Source organism: Lynx canadensis, chromosome B3 (assembly GCF_007474595.2).
Source record: "Lynx canadensis isolate LIC74 chromosome B3, mLynCan4.pri.v2, whole genome shotgun sequence".
NCBI lineage: Eukaryota > Metazoa > Chordata > Mammalia > Carnivora > Felidae > Lynx > Lynx canadensis.
The window spans coordinates 81,155,200-81,174,560 of record NC_044308.2 but is presented as its reverse complement, the minus strand read 5'-3'; the positions used below and the strand labels follow the sequence as shown (position 1 = coordinate 81,174,560).

Below are 19,361 nucleotides of genomic sequence, written 5' to 3'. Positions count from 1 at the left end.
ACACCACTGTTTCATGAATGTAGCCTTGGCTGGCTGTGAACTCCCCCAACCCATTTATTTTTCTTTATATTTCCAGGGTGTCTGGCAATGAGTGTTACAGGTACTCAAATGTTATTTGGACTAAAATGAACTGAATTGACTTAGGAATCTCACAGAGCTTATCAATGGCTTCTGGTAGTCTTTATGTTTCCTTCTCCCAGGAGTGCTCTTCTCACTGTTTATTAAGTTATATTGTAGAAAAATGATATCCATAATATGGTTAAGATAGAAAGAGGAAAAATAAAAAAATATGATAGTCAATACGTATGATCAGTGGTGTGCCAGTAAATGTTTAACAATTGGTTCAGGGTGGGGTGGGATGCAGTGTCTGATTTTCAATATTTGTTGATTTCCATGGTTTAAATACTCTCACTGTGGCCTACTGCATGGTAACAACAGGATATCAACTAGTTCCCAAATTCCTGAAAATTTAACAATCAGCACTCTCAAACTAGCATGAGCCAGCTCCAAAAAACCACTGGAGGCAATATTTAGACACATGGCACACATGATCCCAAACTCTGCCCTGCAATACTACCTTCTACATTCCCAAAGGTAAGTACCAAAGACTAGGAAAAGGGAAAATCCATACCCTATTCCTGGAAGGCCTTTACTTCAATCTACAAAGTAGTCTTCTTTTAAACTGGGTCCATAACCCAACCCAGAAATTTCTTTTGCGGAAGCTAGTGACATCTGAACTTTTCTGATCATGAACTCCAATAAGTAAAAAAATGTCTGAGCATACATCCCTAATATATGTTAATATATTTGTCTATAAATTACATAGAGCTACTGTATACACTATATATACTAATATAGTATAAATTCCAAAAAATACCAAAAAAACAAATTTTAAAAGATAAGATAAAATTGGGGCGCCTGGTGGCTCAGTCGGTTGAGCATCCAACTTTGGCTTGGGTCATGATCTCACAGTTCATGAGTTCAAGCCCGGCGTCGGGCTCTGTGCTGACAGCTCAGAGCCTGGAGCCTGCTTCAGATTCTGTGTCTCCCTCTCTCTCTGACCCTAACCCACTCGCATTCTGTCTCTCTCTCTCTCAAAAATAAAATAAACATTAAAAAAAAAATTTAAAAAAAAAAGATAAGATAAAATTTAATACAAATGGGAAAGAAAAATTTCCCTCCCACATCCCAATGGACTATCTTACACACACCCCCAGTGTTTACAAAATCCAGTTTAGAGATTAAAGTCAACATGAAAAGTAAAATGAATAGCTTCCTGGCCCTGTCTCCCTTTCCTGGATCTTCCCACTCCAATGCTGAAAAAAGGTAAGCACCAACCCATGGAAAAGAAAGGAAGTAAGAGGGGTGCCTGGGGAGCTCAGTCAGTTAAGATGACTCTTGATTTTGGCTCAGGCCATGATCTCATGGTTCAAGAGTTTGAGCCCTGCACAGGACTCTGTGCTGACAGCACAGCCTGCTTAGGATTCTCTGTCTCCCTCTCTCTCTGCCCCTCCCCCGCTCATACCCTCCCCCACCCCCTCTCAAAATAAATAAACATTAGAAAGAAAGAAAGAAAGAAAGAAAGAAAGAAAGAAAGAAAGAAAGAAAGAAAGACCAACCAAGGTCTTGAACAAAGTTGGCCTACAGAAAAGCAAATCAGAGACCCCTTTTAAAAACACTACAATACAATACAACTCTGTGGACAAGCTCCATCAAATTAACACTCCATGAAAATGAATCATTAGAGAGGCTCTAAAAACACCATCCTTAATGGAGTTTTTAACCCCATAAAGTGATATACCCTGACCATCTATATCAACCCAGGCAAATAGAAGAGCTGAGAGGAACCTTGGGTTTCCCCTAAGGACCAAACATGTCCTCCAAACAATATTTTGTAGTATTTTAATATTAATAAAATATTAAGTTGGAGGGTGCCTAGGTGGCTCAGTCAGTTAAGCATCCAACTTTTGACTTCGGTTCAGGCCATGATATCATGGTTCAAGAGTTTGAGCCCCACGTTGGGCTCTGCACTGACAGTGCAGAGCATGCTTGGGATTCTCTCTCTCCCTCTCTCTCTTTCCCTCTCCTGCTGGTACGTGAGCACACAGCCCAAATGTGTGCTCTCTTTCTCTCTCTCTCAAAATAAATAAACTTTAAATACATAAAATAAAGTAAAATAAAATAAAATCTTAAGTTGGGAAATACAGAGTACAAAACTATGCCATTGCCACGTAGTATTCCTAAGAAACTTAACAGAAGACCATGGGGGAGGGGAAGAAAAAAAAAAAGGTTAGAGAGGGAGGGAGCCAAAACATAAAGACTCTTAAAAACTGAGAACAAACTGAGGGTTGATGTGGGGTGGGAGGGAGGGGAGAATGGGTGAGGGGTATTGAGGAGGGCACCTGTTGGGATGAGCACTGGGTGTTGTATGGAAACCAATTTGACAATAAATTTCATATAAAAAAATAATAAAAGAAAAGAAAAGAAAAGAAAAGAAAAGAAAAGAAAAGAAAAGAAAAGAAAAACTATGCAAGATGCATTTACATCATATAGAACAGATACAGCTTTTCTTTTCTATATGCAGGCTGTCCCTCTGGCAGGTCACTCTGGCAGGTCACAAACATGCTAGACTCTAATCAAAAATAGTAACTTTGCTAAAAAAAAAAAAAAAAAAAAAAAAAATCAAGAAATGAAAAACAAAAAAACACCTTCATCAGGATCATAGACAACGAAAGGAAGATTTTACAAACATGTTTAAAAACACTTGAGGATACTAAAGACTTCTGAAGAAATGAGCCAGGTAAAGTATTATTGCTTTTCCTTTCTTGTTGCCATTTCCCTATCATACATATAAAGCATTAAAGATGGATCTGCCCTCATCCTTGCTCCCTGAAAGAAGAAAAGAAAACCACAAAAAAAACAGAAGGAAAAAAAAAAAAAAACTTTCTGAGCTACCATCTCATCAAGACTGGCAATATTTAACATGAAGGAACCAACCCTTCTTTAACTATTCTTTTCATCATTTGCTCTCTTATTCCATTATTGCGTCACACTGACTTAAGACTCAAAGCTTTGGCTAAAATGATAACCAAATTAAAAGATCCCCACACCTACAAATTTATCTACCTTCCCAACCACTGAATCTTCCCTGTTTCCTCCCTTCTTTAAGCAAGATGAGGGCTCTTCTTCAGGGTAACTCAGTGCCCTAATAAAAATTATTTTTAAAAATTTATTACTGGTTCTTACTTCAATATGGTTACCTAAACTCTTCAAATTCCCACTGATACAACAAGAGAAAAAATAGTTTAAAACTAAATAAAAAAACATAACCACACTAGAAAACAAAAAGAACCACCAAGCTAAGTAAATAGAGATCACCTTGGTGGCTCAGTTGGTTGAGCATCTGACTTCAGCTAAGGTCATGATCTCATGGTTGCTGAGTTCAAGTCCCATATCAGGCTTACTGCTGTCAGCGCAGAGCCTGCTTCAAATCCTCTGTCCCCTTTTCTCTATGCCCCTCCCCCAGGCTGTGCTCTCTCAAAAATAAGTAAAACATTTTAAAAAGAAAAAAGAAAACAAAGAGGGTGACATTAGGAGGTAAGAGTTTTCACAAACTCTAGATTCAGGATTCTCAAAGATGAGCATGCCTCAAAATCATATAGATGGCTGGTTAAAACAGATTCCAGCTAATATAACACTGTGTCAAATATACTTCAATAAAAAATTAAATTTAAAAATACAATGTATGGAAATACACACACACACACACACACACACACACACAGATTGTGGGACTCCACCCTCATGGTTTCTAATTCAGATTTCGGTTCGGCTCAAGATTTTGTATGTCTAACAATTTCTCAGGTGGTGCTGATTCTACTGGTCTGAGCACCACATTATAAGAACCACCAAGCTAAGTAAATACAGATCACTAAAAGGGACACTTTTTTATTAGTTCTAATTAGCATCCTCAGAGAGATTCAAATGAATGATACAACCATTGTTTTTCTGGTCTGTGTAAAATATGAAAGAGTTTTGGAAAACTGGAAAAAATACAATTTCTGAATTTAAAAATAAAACTCAGAAGGGCTAAATAACAACTAAAACCCAACAAAGCAGTGTGGAAAATAGTCTAAGATATCTTCCAAAACATATAGCAAACAAAAGACAAAGAAATGGAGAATATGAAAGACAAATTAACAAGCATAAAGAGTTAATACCTATCCAGTAGGTACCTGGAGAGAGAACAAACACACCACTTAGAGTAAACAAGGAAGAGGCACCTGGATGGCTCAGTTGGTTAAGTGTTCAGCTCAGGTCATGATCTCACAGCTCATGAGTTTGATCCCAATGTTGGGCTCTGTGAGGACAGCTCAGAACCTGGAGCCTGCTTTGGATTCTGTGTCTCCCTCTCTCTCTGCCCTTCCCCCTGCTCGCATTCTCTCTCTCTCTCTAAGATAAACAAACATTTTAAAAAATAATAAAAAATGAAGTGATCAAGGAAGAAATTTCCCTAAGCTGAAAAATACTCAAACCTTGATACTGCTTGGCTAACTTCCAAGCAGGCAAAAAATTTTAAAGCCAAAAACTGGACACATATTTATGACATTTCTAAACTTAAAATACATAAAGAAAACCCTAAAAGCTTTGAGGGGAAAAACACAGGTTATTACAAAGCAATATGAATCCTATTAGCATCAGACATTTTATTAGCATGTGAGAAGAAAAAGGAATGTTGTTTACAAGGTTCAGAGATGCAATTATTTTGAACCTGGAAGTCTACATCTAGTCAAACTATCAAATACAAAGGCAAAATAAAGACATCTTTGGAAATTTAAAACTAAGAAAACTGACTTCCTGTCCATATTTATTTCCTACTTCTACTGTGAGAAATTATCACGTAAGTCCAAAATGGATTTCAATGAGCTAAAATTAAGGTGTTGACAGAGTTACATATGTTTTGGAAGCTCTAAGAAAGAATCCATAAACTTGCCTTTTCTACCTTCTAGAGGCTGCCTAAATTCCTTTACCCCTTTCATTTTCATTATCATTAAATGTTATCAGTACTTATGGCAGACTTTTTAGTTCCTTAAAGAAATACAAGTGACTACAGCTACACTACACAGCCTCTGACAGAGTAAATGAAAAATATCAGTACGTTCTTTATCATTTCCCTAAAAAGCATTTTAATCAATTAATATTCATAATAATAAACACCTACCGAATCATTCGCTGCTAGTGCAAGTGCAAGGTTCACTGTAAGAAACAAAAAAGTAATTAAATTTAGTAATGTTCCTTCTACTAAAATTCAGTTTGCCTTTTAATATTTTCAATGTAATAACCAAAACATGAGAAATTTTTAATATATCCCCCACACTGGTATAAAACAAAGACAAAGAAAGAATACAGAAAGTAAAAAAAGACAAAAAGAGACAGTAATATTCCAACAGCAATAGATGGCTACCCTAAAATTAATATTTTAAATAATTCATTTTTATAATGTAATAATTTAAATAATCTACTTAGTTTTTTAAAAAAAACAATCTTGGGGCGCCTGGGTAGCTCAGTTGGTTAAACATCCGACTTCAGCCTAAGTCATGATCTCATGGTTTGTGAGTTCCAGCCCCGCGTCAGACTCTGTGCTGATGGCTCAGAGCCTGAGGCCTGTCTTCCTCTCTCTTTGCACCTCTCCTGCTCATGCTCTGACTCCCAAAAATAGATAAATGTTATAAAAAAAAAAAAAAGTTAATGGTACATAGAGTTCAATTATTTTCAAAAACATTGTGCAGAAAAAGTATCTACCTTTTAATAAAAATGTATATGATCTTACTGCCTTTGAAAAATAAATGCTGGTAATGCAGGAATTCTAAATACCTAACTCACAAATACCCCTATATAAAAGGCTAGCTCATTTTGCAGAGGAAAGGGAAGAAGGTCAAAGGTAAGGCAGTAAAACATGTTCCCAAAACTGCCTATTGCTAGTGAATCCCAAAACATAAAGAAGGAAAATAGTCTCAAAGCTACTTTTAGCCCAGCAATAGAGAGATGCTACATCTGAGATGAAGAGAGGTCTGAAGGTAAAACAGTTCCAAGACTGATAAATAAACAGACTCTCATACTGTGAATCACATTTCCTTAACAGAACAATGTTATAAATCATGCTGAGATGGTTTCCTTAAAGCAGCTAAGAGCATAAATTTTCAAGGCAGACCTGGTTCAAATCCTAGTTCTACCATCTTCTATTACATAACCTGGAGTAGGATATTTTACCCCTAAATCTATTTCCTCCTGTATAAAATGAGGATAATTCCTATGTCATAACCATTATGAGAATTAAATGAAAAACTGATACGAAATAGTTAGACTAGGCCATGACACCTGACTAATTTTTATAAATTACAAAATAATTCTGAATTTCAAGTACATCATACGTTAAACATAAACCAACTATTAAGCAGAAAGTTTTAGAGAGTGATTCATCTAGTGTTAGGGTCTTCTCACATTCACACAATGGAATCACAAAGAATGTTTGTATTCATCATATGTCATCATTGTAATCAAAAATATCTCGGGCATACATTTTCAAATGGGAAGAATTTTGAGATAGTTTGGGACAAGAATAAATATATATAAGGGAAAGAAATATAATACCAACAGAGTTAAACAGAAACAACTTATTTCTAAGGTTTACGTATGTAGATAGAGCTGTTAGGAAAAAGTAAAGGCCAGCTCTCTGGGAGGAATGACATAATGCTAACATAACAAAAAAAGCAAGGAAGGGGCATTCACTGAAACACTACTATGTGTCACAACTGTATATTTTCTCATTTATTTTCCTATTTAAATGCTGTGACAGGGGTGCCCCAGGTGGCTCAGTTGGTAAAGCATTCAACTCTTGACCTTAGCTCAGGTCTTGATCTCACAGTTGTGAATTCAAGCCCCATGCTGGGCTCCACGATGGATGTGGAGCCAACTTAAGAAACATAAAATGCTGTCACATTCCATGGCAACAGATGATCTGCTAACCAAAAACAAAACTATGTGCTAAGTACTAACCTAAAGACCCAACAAATTATATTGTATAAAACTCAAAAAACGTAGAGATATTATCATGAAAATACTTTCCACCTTTAATCACAGAGATGCAAAAGGATTCACATCACTGAAATCAAATAAATGTACTCTAAATTTTCAAAAAACAAGAAGAGATGGATGCTAGAACCAAAGTCTAAAAGCTTCTATATTTTAAAAATGAAACATTAAATAGATGGATTATAGGCCCTTAGAAAAGAAGGTAAAAATGTGTAGCTTATAGCATTAATTATGAACATCACTAATCATTTTAATAATAATACAGTATCTATCAAATAGTAATATATTAGAGGCCTATTATTACTATAATATTTGGTAAATTTTAGTTTCTTCAAAATATCTGAAAAACTCTTCCACAATTAACTTCAGGTAAAAATGAGAAAAAATTGAACTAATAACACTATCTAGTTGGATTTGTACCTGGTTGTAAAACTATAAAACTGCTATACTGGGAAATTACTAAATATGGTTTCAAGTGAAGACAAGATCTCTAGTGATAGTCACAGAACTCTGTACTAGCCCTTATTTCAAAAATGTCATTGATTTCAATGGAACTGAAGGATTTTAAGGTACAAATGTCCCCCAACTTTAAGTTCAACAGTCTGAAAAAAAAAAAATGACTTCAAGGATCTTGCCAGTCTAGGGCTATACCAAAATCAACAAATAACTATAATGAGGACAGTCATTTTCTAAATATCATCTGCAACAAATGGGGCTCCTAGATGGCTGAGTCAGTTAAGCATCTGACTCTTGATTTTGGCTCGGGTCAGGATCTCACAGTCATAAGATGGAGCCCAAAGCTGGCTCTGAGCTGGGCCAGGAGCCTGCTTAAGATTCTCTCTCCCTCTGCCCCTCACCCGCTCTTGCAGGCACATGCACAGGCAGTCTCTCTTCTCTCCTCTAAAAAAAAAAAAAGAGAGAGAGAGAGAAAGAAAAGAAAAAAAAAATCATCTGCAAAAAGACAGTGGGATAAAACCTGAACTAGCAGCCATTCCCACTGAAATGACTGAAAATTAAGTATAAGGAAACAATAAGATAAAGAGTGTTTTATGACTACAAATTAATAATACAAGTCACCTCTGTTGTGCAGGTTTGGAAGGAGGGAAGTCTTTACCCTTTTACATTACACTGGAATAATCTTTTTAGCAATAAAAAATTTCTTTTGAAAAACTTTGGGAATATCTGGCTATTAGTCGTGGATGGTAACTCTTATTTCTGGTGGCATTTCTCCTATGGATTCTGAAAGCAGCACTTCAATCATGATGAAATCTACAAATAAAAAGAGCCACCAAAAACAAATTCTCTGCTCCAAGATTATTAATGTAAAAGATATAAAGATTAGGTGATATTTTAAATAACTGAAACAATGTTAAACCTTTCCAAGCATTTTCAAATATTAGATCAATGGTGATTTTATAATATTATGTTAAATGAAAAATGGACACAATAATGTAGAAATTCTCATTGCAACTGTGCAGCTATATGTACATTGATAGACCAGAAAAGAATATCAAAGAATAGAAATAATTTGTATTAAAGTTACCAAATGTTTAAAAAATAGTAACATCAACCGAATACTGAGCATTTACTACTTAGAAGACACTGGGCTAAGTGGTTAGCTTATTTAATTTACATAGCTACACTATGAAAAAGATTAGCAGCATTGCCATTTGACACTTAACTGAATATCTGGGCAATCTCGTGGGCAACTGGACCAAGTTTTCCTCAATCAAGAAGTCAAACACGTGGCTATGTACCTAGTTTTTTCTAAATGCAAATCTAAGGTCCTAATCACTACCAACTCCTGGTACTAGGGAATCAGCTATTAGGAATTTCACAAATAACTCTTTAAAAATCAAAACTGGAATTTTAATGCTGTGCGGTTGCCAGTTGGCATTAATTCCTAATCGAAATCAGAATATCCTACAATACCTGCTGTAGTAGATTTTCCAACTCCACCTTTTCCAGAAGCCACAACTATAACTTGCTTTACACCTTGTATTGGTTTCTGCTTTGGAAGTCCTCGGGACAGGATTTGTGATCTTCTTTGTTTTAGGGTCTCACTGTCACCGCCAGATAACTTAAAAAAAATAAAAATTAAAAAAAGTTTTAAAATGAGCCATCTCCATTATCATGCTGTTAAAGTACAAATTCGGAGTTTGTAAGAGGGGTTTCTTTTCTAGGCTAATTCTAATTTCCATTAGTTCGGTTTTTCGTCCTACCTATTGATATTGATCACAAAGGTAAAAATATACTGTTCAAGTTGAAATTTACCTGCCAGGATATGCAGACGTAAAAAACGGAAAGTAAATAAACTGCCTCTGTGCAGAGTTAAGCTTTCTTCTCAAACTATTTTCTAAATAAACCAACACAGAAAACAGTGTACAAGCCACACATCCATGTTTTAGGAATCTGTTGCATATCCCGCCTCGCCTCGGCCGGTTCTACTGGGGCCTGCTTATAAAGTGGGGACGTTCAGCCAACTGAGATCTCAGTCTGTCACCGAGTCAGTGGGGGCCCCGTTAAGGTCTGAGGAGGGTCGTCGGCAAGAGGCTATGCCAGGGCACCTGCGGCCCTGCCGCCCTAGCATCTCCGTCCCTCCCGCTTCCCCCTGTCCTGCAGCATCACGGACCTGGCGCCGACAAACCAACACTTGGCTTCGCCCAAGCGGTACACTGGTCCCACCGCCACCCCGAAGCGACACCCCACCAAACAAGAGCAAACGCTGCCAAGACCCCATAGCGTAGAACGCTGCTTTAAGCGCAGCCCGGAAACCGTCGCGGCCGGCGTGGAGTGATGACGTCACGTAGTAACGCTCGGCTTCCTCCCCCTAGCGACTAGCCACCTTTGAATTTCCTCAGCCCAAGAACGCAGCTTGTTAATACGAACATTTCGTAGCCAGGTACAAACATTTCACAGCAAATGTTTGTGAATGTCTTCACAGACCTCATCTATTTGGTCCTCACAGAAATTCTCGAGTAGGTAGATAGGAGATTCTTTACTAGCAGTAGCCTCTCTTCAGGGGTAAGAAATCAGACTGAGACCTGACCCGACTGAAAAGAGGTAGGAAATGGTAAAACTTCAAAATGACTCCAGGTTTTCTCACTGCGCAGACTATGGTAACTTAAACATTGCCACTGTTAACTTTACCTTTCTTCCCCTGCGTGATATACAGTAACGGTCTGTGTTCATGTTTCCTGCTGTGTTGCTGACAATTCCTTTAAACAGAAGTGTGGTGCTTTGCTGGTCTTGGAAAAGTTTAGCTAAATCAGAAAGCAGCTCTAATGAAGTAAGTTTTGCTCAAGAAGGAAGTGAGACAAGGCTTGAGGGAGAAGGTGGGATTTATTTTGGTATGAGGAATGAAGAATTCTTACATCCAAAACTGATGGGAACTAAGGAAATGGCCGTAAGTGAGAAAGCCGATACAAAAACCCAGACCCAGCAAAAGGATCCTTTAGGGTGTAGGTTGGTTTACTCTCATGATATTTTCTAAAGTTAATTTTAATGTCTTTTTTTTTTTTTGCTTCTTATCTGTAGAGAATTTGTTGTATGATCATTCAGTTTATTTTTTTCTAATTTGACCTTTAATTTTTTTCTTTTTTTTAATTTACATCCAAATTAGTTAGCATATAGTGCAACAATGGCTTCAGGAGTAGATTCCTTGGTGCCCCTTACCAATTTAGCCCATCCCCCCTCCCACAACCCCTCCAGCAACCCTCTGTTTGTTCTCCACATTTATGAGTCTTTTCTGTTTTGTTCCCTCCCTGTTTTTATATTATTTTTGTTTCCCTTCCCTTATATTCATCTGTTTTGGCTCTTAAAGTCCTCATATGAGTGAAGTCATATGATATTTGTCTTTCTCTGACTAATTTCACTTAGCATAATACCCTTCAGTTCCATCCACGTAGTTGCAAATGGCAAGATTTCATTCTTTTTGATTGCCGAGTAATACTCCATTGTATATATATATACCCCATCTTCTTTATCCATTCATCCATCGATGGACATTTGGGCTCTTTCCATACTTTGGCTATTGTTGATAGTGCTGCTGTAAACATTTGGGTGCACACGTCCCTTTGAAACCACACACCTGTATCCCATGGATAAATACCTAGTAGTGCAATTGCTGGGTCTAGGGTAGTTCTATTTTTAGTTTTTTGAGGAACCTCCATACTGTTCTCCAGAGTGGCTGCACCAGCTTACATTCCCATATTTTTCTTTATCTTTAATACGAGTGTCACACAGCAATCTCAAAGAATTATTGTAAGGATTAGGTAAGATATTACCAACAAAATACATTTAATTAAATAAACTCTGAAAATAAATCAGTTCCTTGCTTCTTCTCCCTCAGTCTCACATTTTTGCTCCATTTGGCTTATCACTTTCTTATTTTGTGATATGTTTTCTCAGTTGATATTTATCCATTTTTATCTGTTCAGCTTTTATAACTTGTAAACAAAGTGACTAATTTCTTCTTTGTGCGCAGAGGAGCAGAAAAAGCCAATGCCAAGAGAGAAGAATAAAGCAGACCATAAGAGATCATGTGTGCACAGAGGGAAGGGAGAATAATTGCACTGATTCATAATAGCTTTCCAGTACCTGGTTCTAGTCCATAATGAGGTTCAGCCACACATCCTATTCATAGATCCATGAGATATACTTACAGCCATCCAATAAATTCTCTTTCTGCCTTGGCCTACTTTGGGTGTGTTTCTGTGTACTTACAACTATGGTAACATGTATATTTGTAATTTTTATCAAGACCCCCCTGCAATTCCTTGTACCTCATATAGCCCTTCCCCATTTTGATAAACTATGTGCCATCATTTTATGAGACATAAACATGTTAGAGAAAAGAGATTGTTTCTTTGCTTTTTGAATTTTGAAAATTGAGACCTCTAAGGAGAATGGAGACAGCTCTGGCAAAGGCAGTACATTTGGCAGAATTACATGGTATAAACACATGGTTTCTCACCTATATAAATTAGAATTACATTTGGCTGCAAGTAGCAGAAAACTCTACTTGTCTTAAATAAGTAGGGATATATTAGTCTCATATGAAAAGTTCACAGATAGTCTCTTCAGGTCTGATGTAGTGACTCCACTATGTTATAATGACCCAAATTCATTCTTTTTGTTCCATCATCATGTTACCCTTATTTTGTCCCCTCACAGTCACAAGATGGTAGCTGCACTTCCAGGCATCAAGGATATGTTCCGCACAGGAAAAGAGAGAAATGAAAAGATAAAAAGCTTTTTCTAGTGAGTCTTTGTTTTTTTGTTTTGTTTTTAATTTGGGAAGAGAAGTCACATACACACGAGACTGCATAGAACATGACCACGCATAAAAGCAAGAGAAGCTGAGAAATGAAGCGTTTACATATCTTTAACCTACAGAGTAGAGGGCAGTAATGGAGAAAATGATTGGAAATGGATATTGAATAAACCAACTCAATATCTGTCTTAGAAAGACTATATAAAAATTTCTGGGATTATGGGGAATCAAGATAGAAAAAAAGTGAGAACTTAAAACATTCACAAGTTCTTAAGCCCGATATTGGTGGTTGGATAACCCAAGAACATTCCCTCAACCCCCAATTCCTTTGCCACATTGAACTATAGAAGTTAGAAATCCAAATACTTTCCTAGTCTCACTTGCTAATTCTAGACATAGTTCTGGGCATGTATGGCACACTTCTGGACAATGTGATGTAAGGGAAATTTTCTGCCTTCTGAGAAAGCTTTTGCTTTTCTGATAAGATAGATCATAATTGGGGGAGCCTGGGTGGCTCAGTCAGTTAAGCATCCAACTCTTGATTTTGACTCAGGTCATGATCTCATGGTTCCTGAGTTCGAGCCTCGTGTCAGGCTCTGTGCTGACAACAAGGAGCCTCCTTGGGATTTTCTGTCTCCCTCTCTCTCTGACACTCCCCTACTCGCATTCTCCCTATCAAAATAAATAAGTAAATATTGAAATTACTTTTTAAAAAATAGAACATAATTGGTGCTACTGCTTTTTCCCAACTTGACCATTGACATGACACCTGGAGTGTGGTAGTCATCTTGTATACATAAGAAGCATAATGGTGACAGATACAATGACAAAAGCCAACAGCTAAGGTAACTAAGTAGAAATATGTCAGAAGATGAATTCTTAGCTATATAGTTAAGCTGCTATGCCAGTCCTGACATGCATCTCTAGTCATCTTGCTGTGTGAGATAATTGCTTTAACTACTGTTGGTTAGGATTTTTGTTATTTGAAGTTAGAATAATCAGTGGCTATTATAGCTCCTAAGACAGAACCTGATATATATACTCTGACTACCTCTCTCCTGTTGAATCCCAGTAGGGAAGGGGAGCATAAGAACCTGAAATCAGTTTAAGGGATGTGAGAACAATAGAATCAATGCCCCCATTACCAGTTAGAACTCAATGTAGTATCAGGCCCACAGAATAAGAACAGTTGAATGTTGTGTGAAGGCAGACAGTCTGAGAGAACTTCATAGGGTTTGCCTTCTACAAGCAGCCACAGGAGGTGCTGAGGGAAAGCTGATCTTTAAGAGATCTTAAGGTCAAGAATAAGGGAAGACTTGGTAACAATCTGCTTGGTTAAGTATGTGGTATCTCAATTGATGCTGGTATAAATAGATAAAAATCTTGAGGATTAAATTCACGTCACCATGTGGACATCTGGACACTACATAGGCACAATCCTGGTGTCTACCACTCAAAGAGAAATTTATAAATAAATATTGTTCAAAAAAAGAGGATTCTTTTGAATGTGTACTATAAATAGGGTAAGACTTCATATTATTTTCTAGAAAGCATGTATTTATATCCGCTAGATTTTACACACACACACCCCCGCCCAAATAAAAGATCCTCAGGTGACCATTGACTCACTGAATGTTCAGATTCCCACACAGAGGCAGTCAGCTTCATCCCCTGTCCGTAAGCCACACTATCAGCTGAGAACATGCTTCATTCCTTTGCTCAACTCACTAAGGAAGAAGAGGGTGTTATGGACAGTTTCCTGTCTCTGTTGACAATACCAACTAAAGCTTAGAAACTAGTGCCTTCTTTTAAGATTATTGTCCCCAGCTGAACCTTTTATCCTGCCCAAAGTGTTCACTGAAAGGAAAACCTCACCCCATCAATGGACATGTAAATGACAACCCTATTAATTGATCCTACTTTGTCCCACAGCGTGATTTGCTTCCAAATCTCTATAGTTATGATGAAACATGAAACTGTCTCTTACCTACATCTAACACAAATTTTCACACTGAAATATAAAGTATTTCTGCTTATGTAAATAGCTTCTCAATGAGTCGGTCTCTCTGTAGGAAACCTGGCCTAGGAAGTTTTCCCAGATATCAAAGACTTTGCTAGCCTTTCAGTACCTTAGCTCACATAAACTAAGGTGTTGTCAAAGAAACTCTCCACTCTTATTTTTTAAAATTGCATAAGGCAAATGTATGTATACTCTTAGGCTGGATAGGCTTCTGAGAATAGAGCTCCAAATGCCTAAAAATCCACCTCTAGAATGAGACAGGATGGGTTTCTAAATGCCAATATTCAAAGCTGAAAAAATCATGGGTGATTTGACATTTGAATTTCTGATTTATGAGATTGAACTGAATCCTTGGACAAAGGTCACAGGGCTCAAGTTATAGCTGAATATATTCTCTGTTTACTGTTTAAAGCTTCAAAGAAGATCCTATCCTGAAATAGAAGCTACACAATCAGAATTTAGAAAAAGTATTGTCACACAGGCAAATACTTGCTATACCCAGGGCATTAGTATTCCCATGCGTTTGCTTTTTTATTTCATTTTCTCCAAGTACCAAACCTGTGTTCATTCAGCCAAGTCCTTCCTACCCTTCAAGTCTATCCTAAAGATTAGAAGACTTAAGTCTCTACAAGACTTTGACAAAAACTTGCTTCATTCTGTATTCAGAAGAGAATTTTCCTGTGCACTTTAGAGAACATACCAAGGACAATGACAAAGCAGAGCCCCATCAAGATACCAAACCTTCACGTCAGCTAATGTGAAATTCTATTTTCTTCAGGGAAAAGGAGATAATATAGATTTTTGTCTGTGGTACACTGCTGCCAAAATGTGAGGATGTCCTCTATAATCATGTGGCTTACATAATATCTTAGTCTACTTGATGTTCTGATAACCAAATCTTGTCGATTCATTTATTAACCTTTTCTACTTAGGGTTTATTAACCATATATACAGATATTATACATGATATGTTATAAATATTGCAGGCACGAAATTTGTTCAGTCCATTTATAAAAGTGAAGTACTCCTGCCAAATCACTCTAATTTCTCAAAATACATCTACATTCTGATTTAGAGCAATAACATGGAAATACCATCATCAAGAGTCATAATATCAATTTGATCCAGGACACACTGGCAAACTTCAAAATAGGAAGTTTCTCTTTGTCTTCGGCCTTCCACACAGCTCTTAAGCTGCTTGAAATGCTCCAATTCATACCAACCAACCTTACAGGCAGTATTTGGGTCCATTTTCAGCTGCATCTTAAATAAAATAGGATTTTCCTAACCACCCACGATTCAGGCTAATGAACTTACTTTAAATCCTATTAGAGGCCATCTAGGAACCATAATTCAACAATCTAAACACTATTGAAGTGATAATCACTAATCTCCTCCATCTCAGGCTTTTCCAATCTTTGCTAGTCTTTAAAACACAGATACAAATGTTTTTGCATAGAAAACATTCATTTGAGGCATAATTATTCTAAGTAGTTTAAAAACTGGTATTTTGAGTTCATTAGGAATACAAAGAGTTCTTTTGATTATTGGATGAAGTTCTATCAATTACTCCAAGTCAAAGACTTTATTATATTAATGCCACATTGAATCTCTTTTGCGAATTTCTAGTCATGTGCAAGAATTATGGTTTTATTTATCCAAATCTATTTATGTGGGGGAATATGCTGGCAATGTACTGTTGAGAATGCCATTTTTAATAGATACCAGTTACCACTATAACAAAATCAATACCATTTGCTGATGCAGTACACTGTTTGCTGATGAAATGTATATGTAATTATATATTTCTCTAATGTTTTTCTGAAGTGCAACTATTTGCCGCTTTTCAAGGGTCTGATATAGGGCTCTCATATCATAGGTGAAAGCACTAAACAAAGAGCACAGTAGTGGAAGAAGAAATAATGTGCTTAGTAGTTTACCCTCACTATTTCATGATGCTGTATAGCTCACCAGAAATTCTATTAAGCCATTCCCACCAATTCCTTCTGGATTATAGAGAAAATTGAGAATGATCTCTTAGCAGGCATCTCTCTCTTTGTAACTTATGTCATATGTCACATTAATCTTTTTCTTCCAACAGACTCTAAGATGGTCCAAGATGATCCTTGTCTCTTGGTGTTCACACCCTTTTATAATCTCCTTCCCTTAAGTGTGACCAGGCCCTGTAAATTAGTTCTAACCAACAAAATATAACCACAGGGATAGAACATCACTTCTGTGATTACAATACATAAAATTGTAACTTCTGGCTTTCTAGGAGACCTCCTGGCTGGCTCTGGCAAAGCAAGCTGCCATGTTATGAACTGCGTATTGACAAGGCCATGTGGCAAGGAAGAGCTGACAGCCAGTGAAGAACTGATGCCCTCAGTCCAACAGCCTGCAAGGAACTGAATTTTGCCAATAGCCACATGAGATTGGAAGTGGATCCTTCCCAGTTGAATTTTCAAATGAGAACCCAGCCCTGGATGATCTCTCGATTGCAGCTTTGTGAGAGATCATAAAGCAAAGGACTCAGTTAATTTGTACCCAGATTCCTGAGCCATAGAAACTATGAGATAATAAATGTGTGTTGTTTAAGCTGCCAAGTTTATGGTAATTGTTATGCAGCAATACATAACTAATACTCAGTAACCCAGATTTTAGTAATAATATAGTGAAAGTATAATTTCTCATGGGCAATTTTTTTAAATTATTGAGATATAATTGGCATATAATGGCAATTCTTTTTTGCCATATAAAAATATGCATATTTTGTTAAGAAATTAATCCTTTGTGTATTTTGAACCTATGTTGAGAGTTTTATTATTGAGGATTAATAATTACTTGTTATATTAATTATCAAACCTCATAGTCTTTTACTATGAGATACACAGAATAGACACATGGAGGCAGTAAATTGAAGAGTGTCTTTGTCTCACAAATCAAGTTCCATTTTTCTTAGTAACAATCAAACTAGATTCCTAGTAAAAGAAAAATTAGTGTTACAGTTCTACTCTTTTCCTCTTCTCTAGATGATCAAATAGTCTCTCTTCAGTTAGGTAAGAAATTAGAACTGCAACTTCCTTCTTGATCTACATTAGCATTCTTAAATAATTGCACTAGTCTAGATATAAGCATAAAGAAATATAAAGAATATAATCTGGATACAAATATAAAGAAAGCAATTTTTTGTGGGAATGCAAGCTGGTGCAGCCACTCTGGAGAACAGTATGGAGGTTCCTCAAAAAACTAAAAATAGAACTACCCTACGACCCAGCAATTGCATTACTAGATTTTTATCCATGGGATACAGGTGTGTGGTTTCAAAGGGACGCGTGCACCCAAATGTTTATAGCAGCACTATCAACAATAGCCAAAGTACGGAAAGAGCCCAAATGTCCATCGATGGATGAATGGATAAAGAAGATGTGGTATATATATATTTATATATAATGGAGTATTACTCGGCAATCAAAAAGAATGAAATCTTGCCATTTGCAACTACGTGGATGGAACTGAAGGGTATTATGCTAAGTGAAATTAGAGAAAGACAAATATATGACTTTACTCATATGAGGACTTTAAGAGACAAAACAGATGAACATAAGGGAAGGGAAACAAAAATAATATAAAAACAGGGAGGGGGACAATGCATAAGAGACTCATAAATGTGGAGAACAAACAGAGGGTTGCTGGAGGGGTTGTGGGAGGAGGAATGGGCTAAATGGGTAAGGGGCACTAAGGAATCTATTCCTGAAATCATTGTTGCACTATATGCTAACTAATTTGGATATAAATTTTTAAAAATAAATTTTTTTAAATGAAAAAATAAAATCACCATGTAAAACACACAAATAAATAAATAAAAAGCAATTTTTTTGTGCTTAACACATAAATAAAAAGTAATACAAGCAAGAATTTTCCAGTGATCTCTGAAAAACAGCTCACTGCAAAGTTGTAAATCAGCCCTGTTAATGAAAGTTGACTCAGTACATGTGAACCATTCAGTTAATCATGTTACACATATATCATATAGTTATCTACACCCCAAGAAAAATATAATAATGTCTATTAGAGTCTTTGTATACAAGCCAGGTTAATACTGCAGAGAATTCTGCAAAATTTATCCCTAAAAATATCTTCATAGATCTCCATTGAGCCATATCACTACAATTATTATTATTTACTGACTCATATCCAAAAGATTTTCAAAGCATTTTCACACATATTATCCTGTTCAGGTTTCACGACTGCCTTGAGATTGGCAGAGAAGTTATTATTAGTCCCATTTCTAAGTGAGTGGGTATTGTATTCTAGAAATGTATTCTAGAAATGAGGTATCAGAGATGTTAATTTGTTTTAGGGAAAATTGTTGAAAGCAAAATAGAAATACACATCTTTTATTACGTTTATAGGAATATTGTTTTTTGTTTAAAAATTCCAATTCATTGGGACCAGCTCTCATAAGAGAAGCACATGGGCAAAATAGCACCACTTCTGCAGGAAGAAATCTAGATACCTACTTGACTCCTAATTCAGTAGGCATTTCCACCTCTAAGCTTCTCGTACAAATTTAGGCTTCACTAGCTTTAGTTAAAAGTAATTTATTTCAGAGACCCATAAACATATTTAATGGCCTTCTCTTGAACTGCATTGAAATCACATTTTAATTTATAAGGTATTCAAATTTTCATTAAAATATCGTTCATGTCCCATTTATAATAGTTTATAATCCCTTTGCCCTTTATAATTTTATCATTCCTGGAAATTCTTTCTCAAACCCTACTTCTTCCATAAAGCTTCCCTGATAATTTCATCAAGTATTAATCTTCACCTTCCTTAACAGTTGTTAACATTCTGTTTAACAGAGCATGAATTTAAGGTGCAATTTGATTGCTTTAATTTTATACATGTAAGTTAGCAAAGCTAGCCTATTTCAGGTCTCTCTTATACAACCTGCACACAATTACAGTT

The 19,361-nt window shown here is 36.4% G+C and overlaps 1 protein-coding gene across 2 annotated transcripts in view; it reads right to left on the bottom strand.

Annotated features, from left to right (window-relative positions):
* NUBPL (nucleotide binding protein like) overlaps positions 1-9,867 on the bottom strand; it is a 226,491-nt gene extending 216,624 nt beyond the window's left edge. The window contains exons 1-3 of one of the 2 annotated variants that reach the window (XM_030318898.2): positions 9,725-9,867; positions 9,025-9,172; positions 5,222-5,256 (exon numbers count right to left, since the gene is read on the bottom strand). In XM_030318898.2, the coding sequence (XP_030174758.1) occupies positions 5,222-5,256; positions 9,025-9,172; positions 9,725-9,832 (291 nt within the window). In that variant the 5' untranslated portion in view covers positions 9,833-9,867. The remainder of the gene's footprint in view (positions 1-5,221; positions 5,257-9,024; positions 9,173-9,724) is intronic. The other variant, XM_030318897.2, reaches the window with a different exon arrangement.
* Between the last annotated feature and the right edge of the window lie 9,494 nt (positions 9,868-19,361).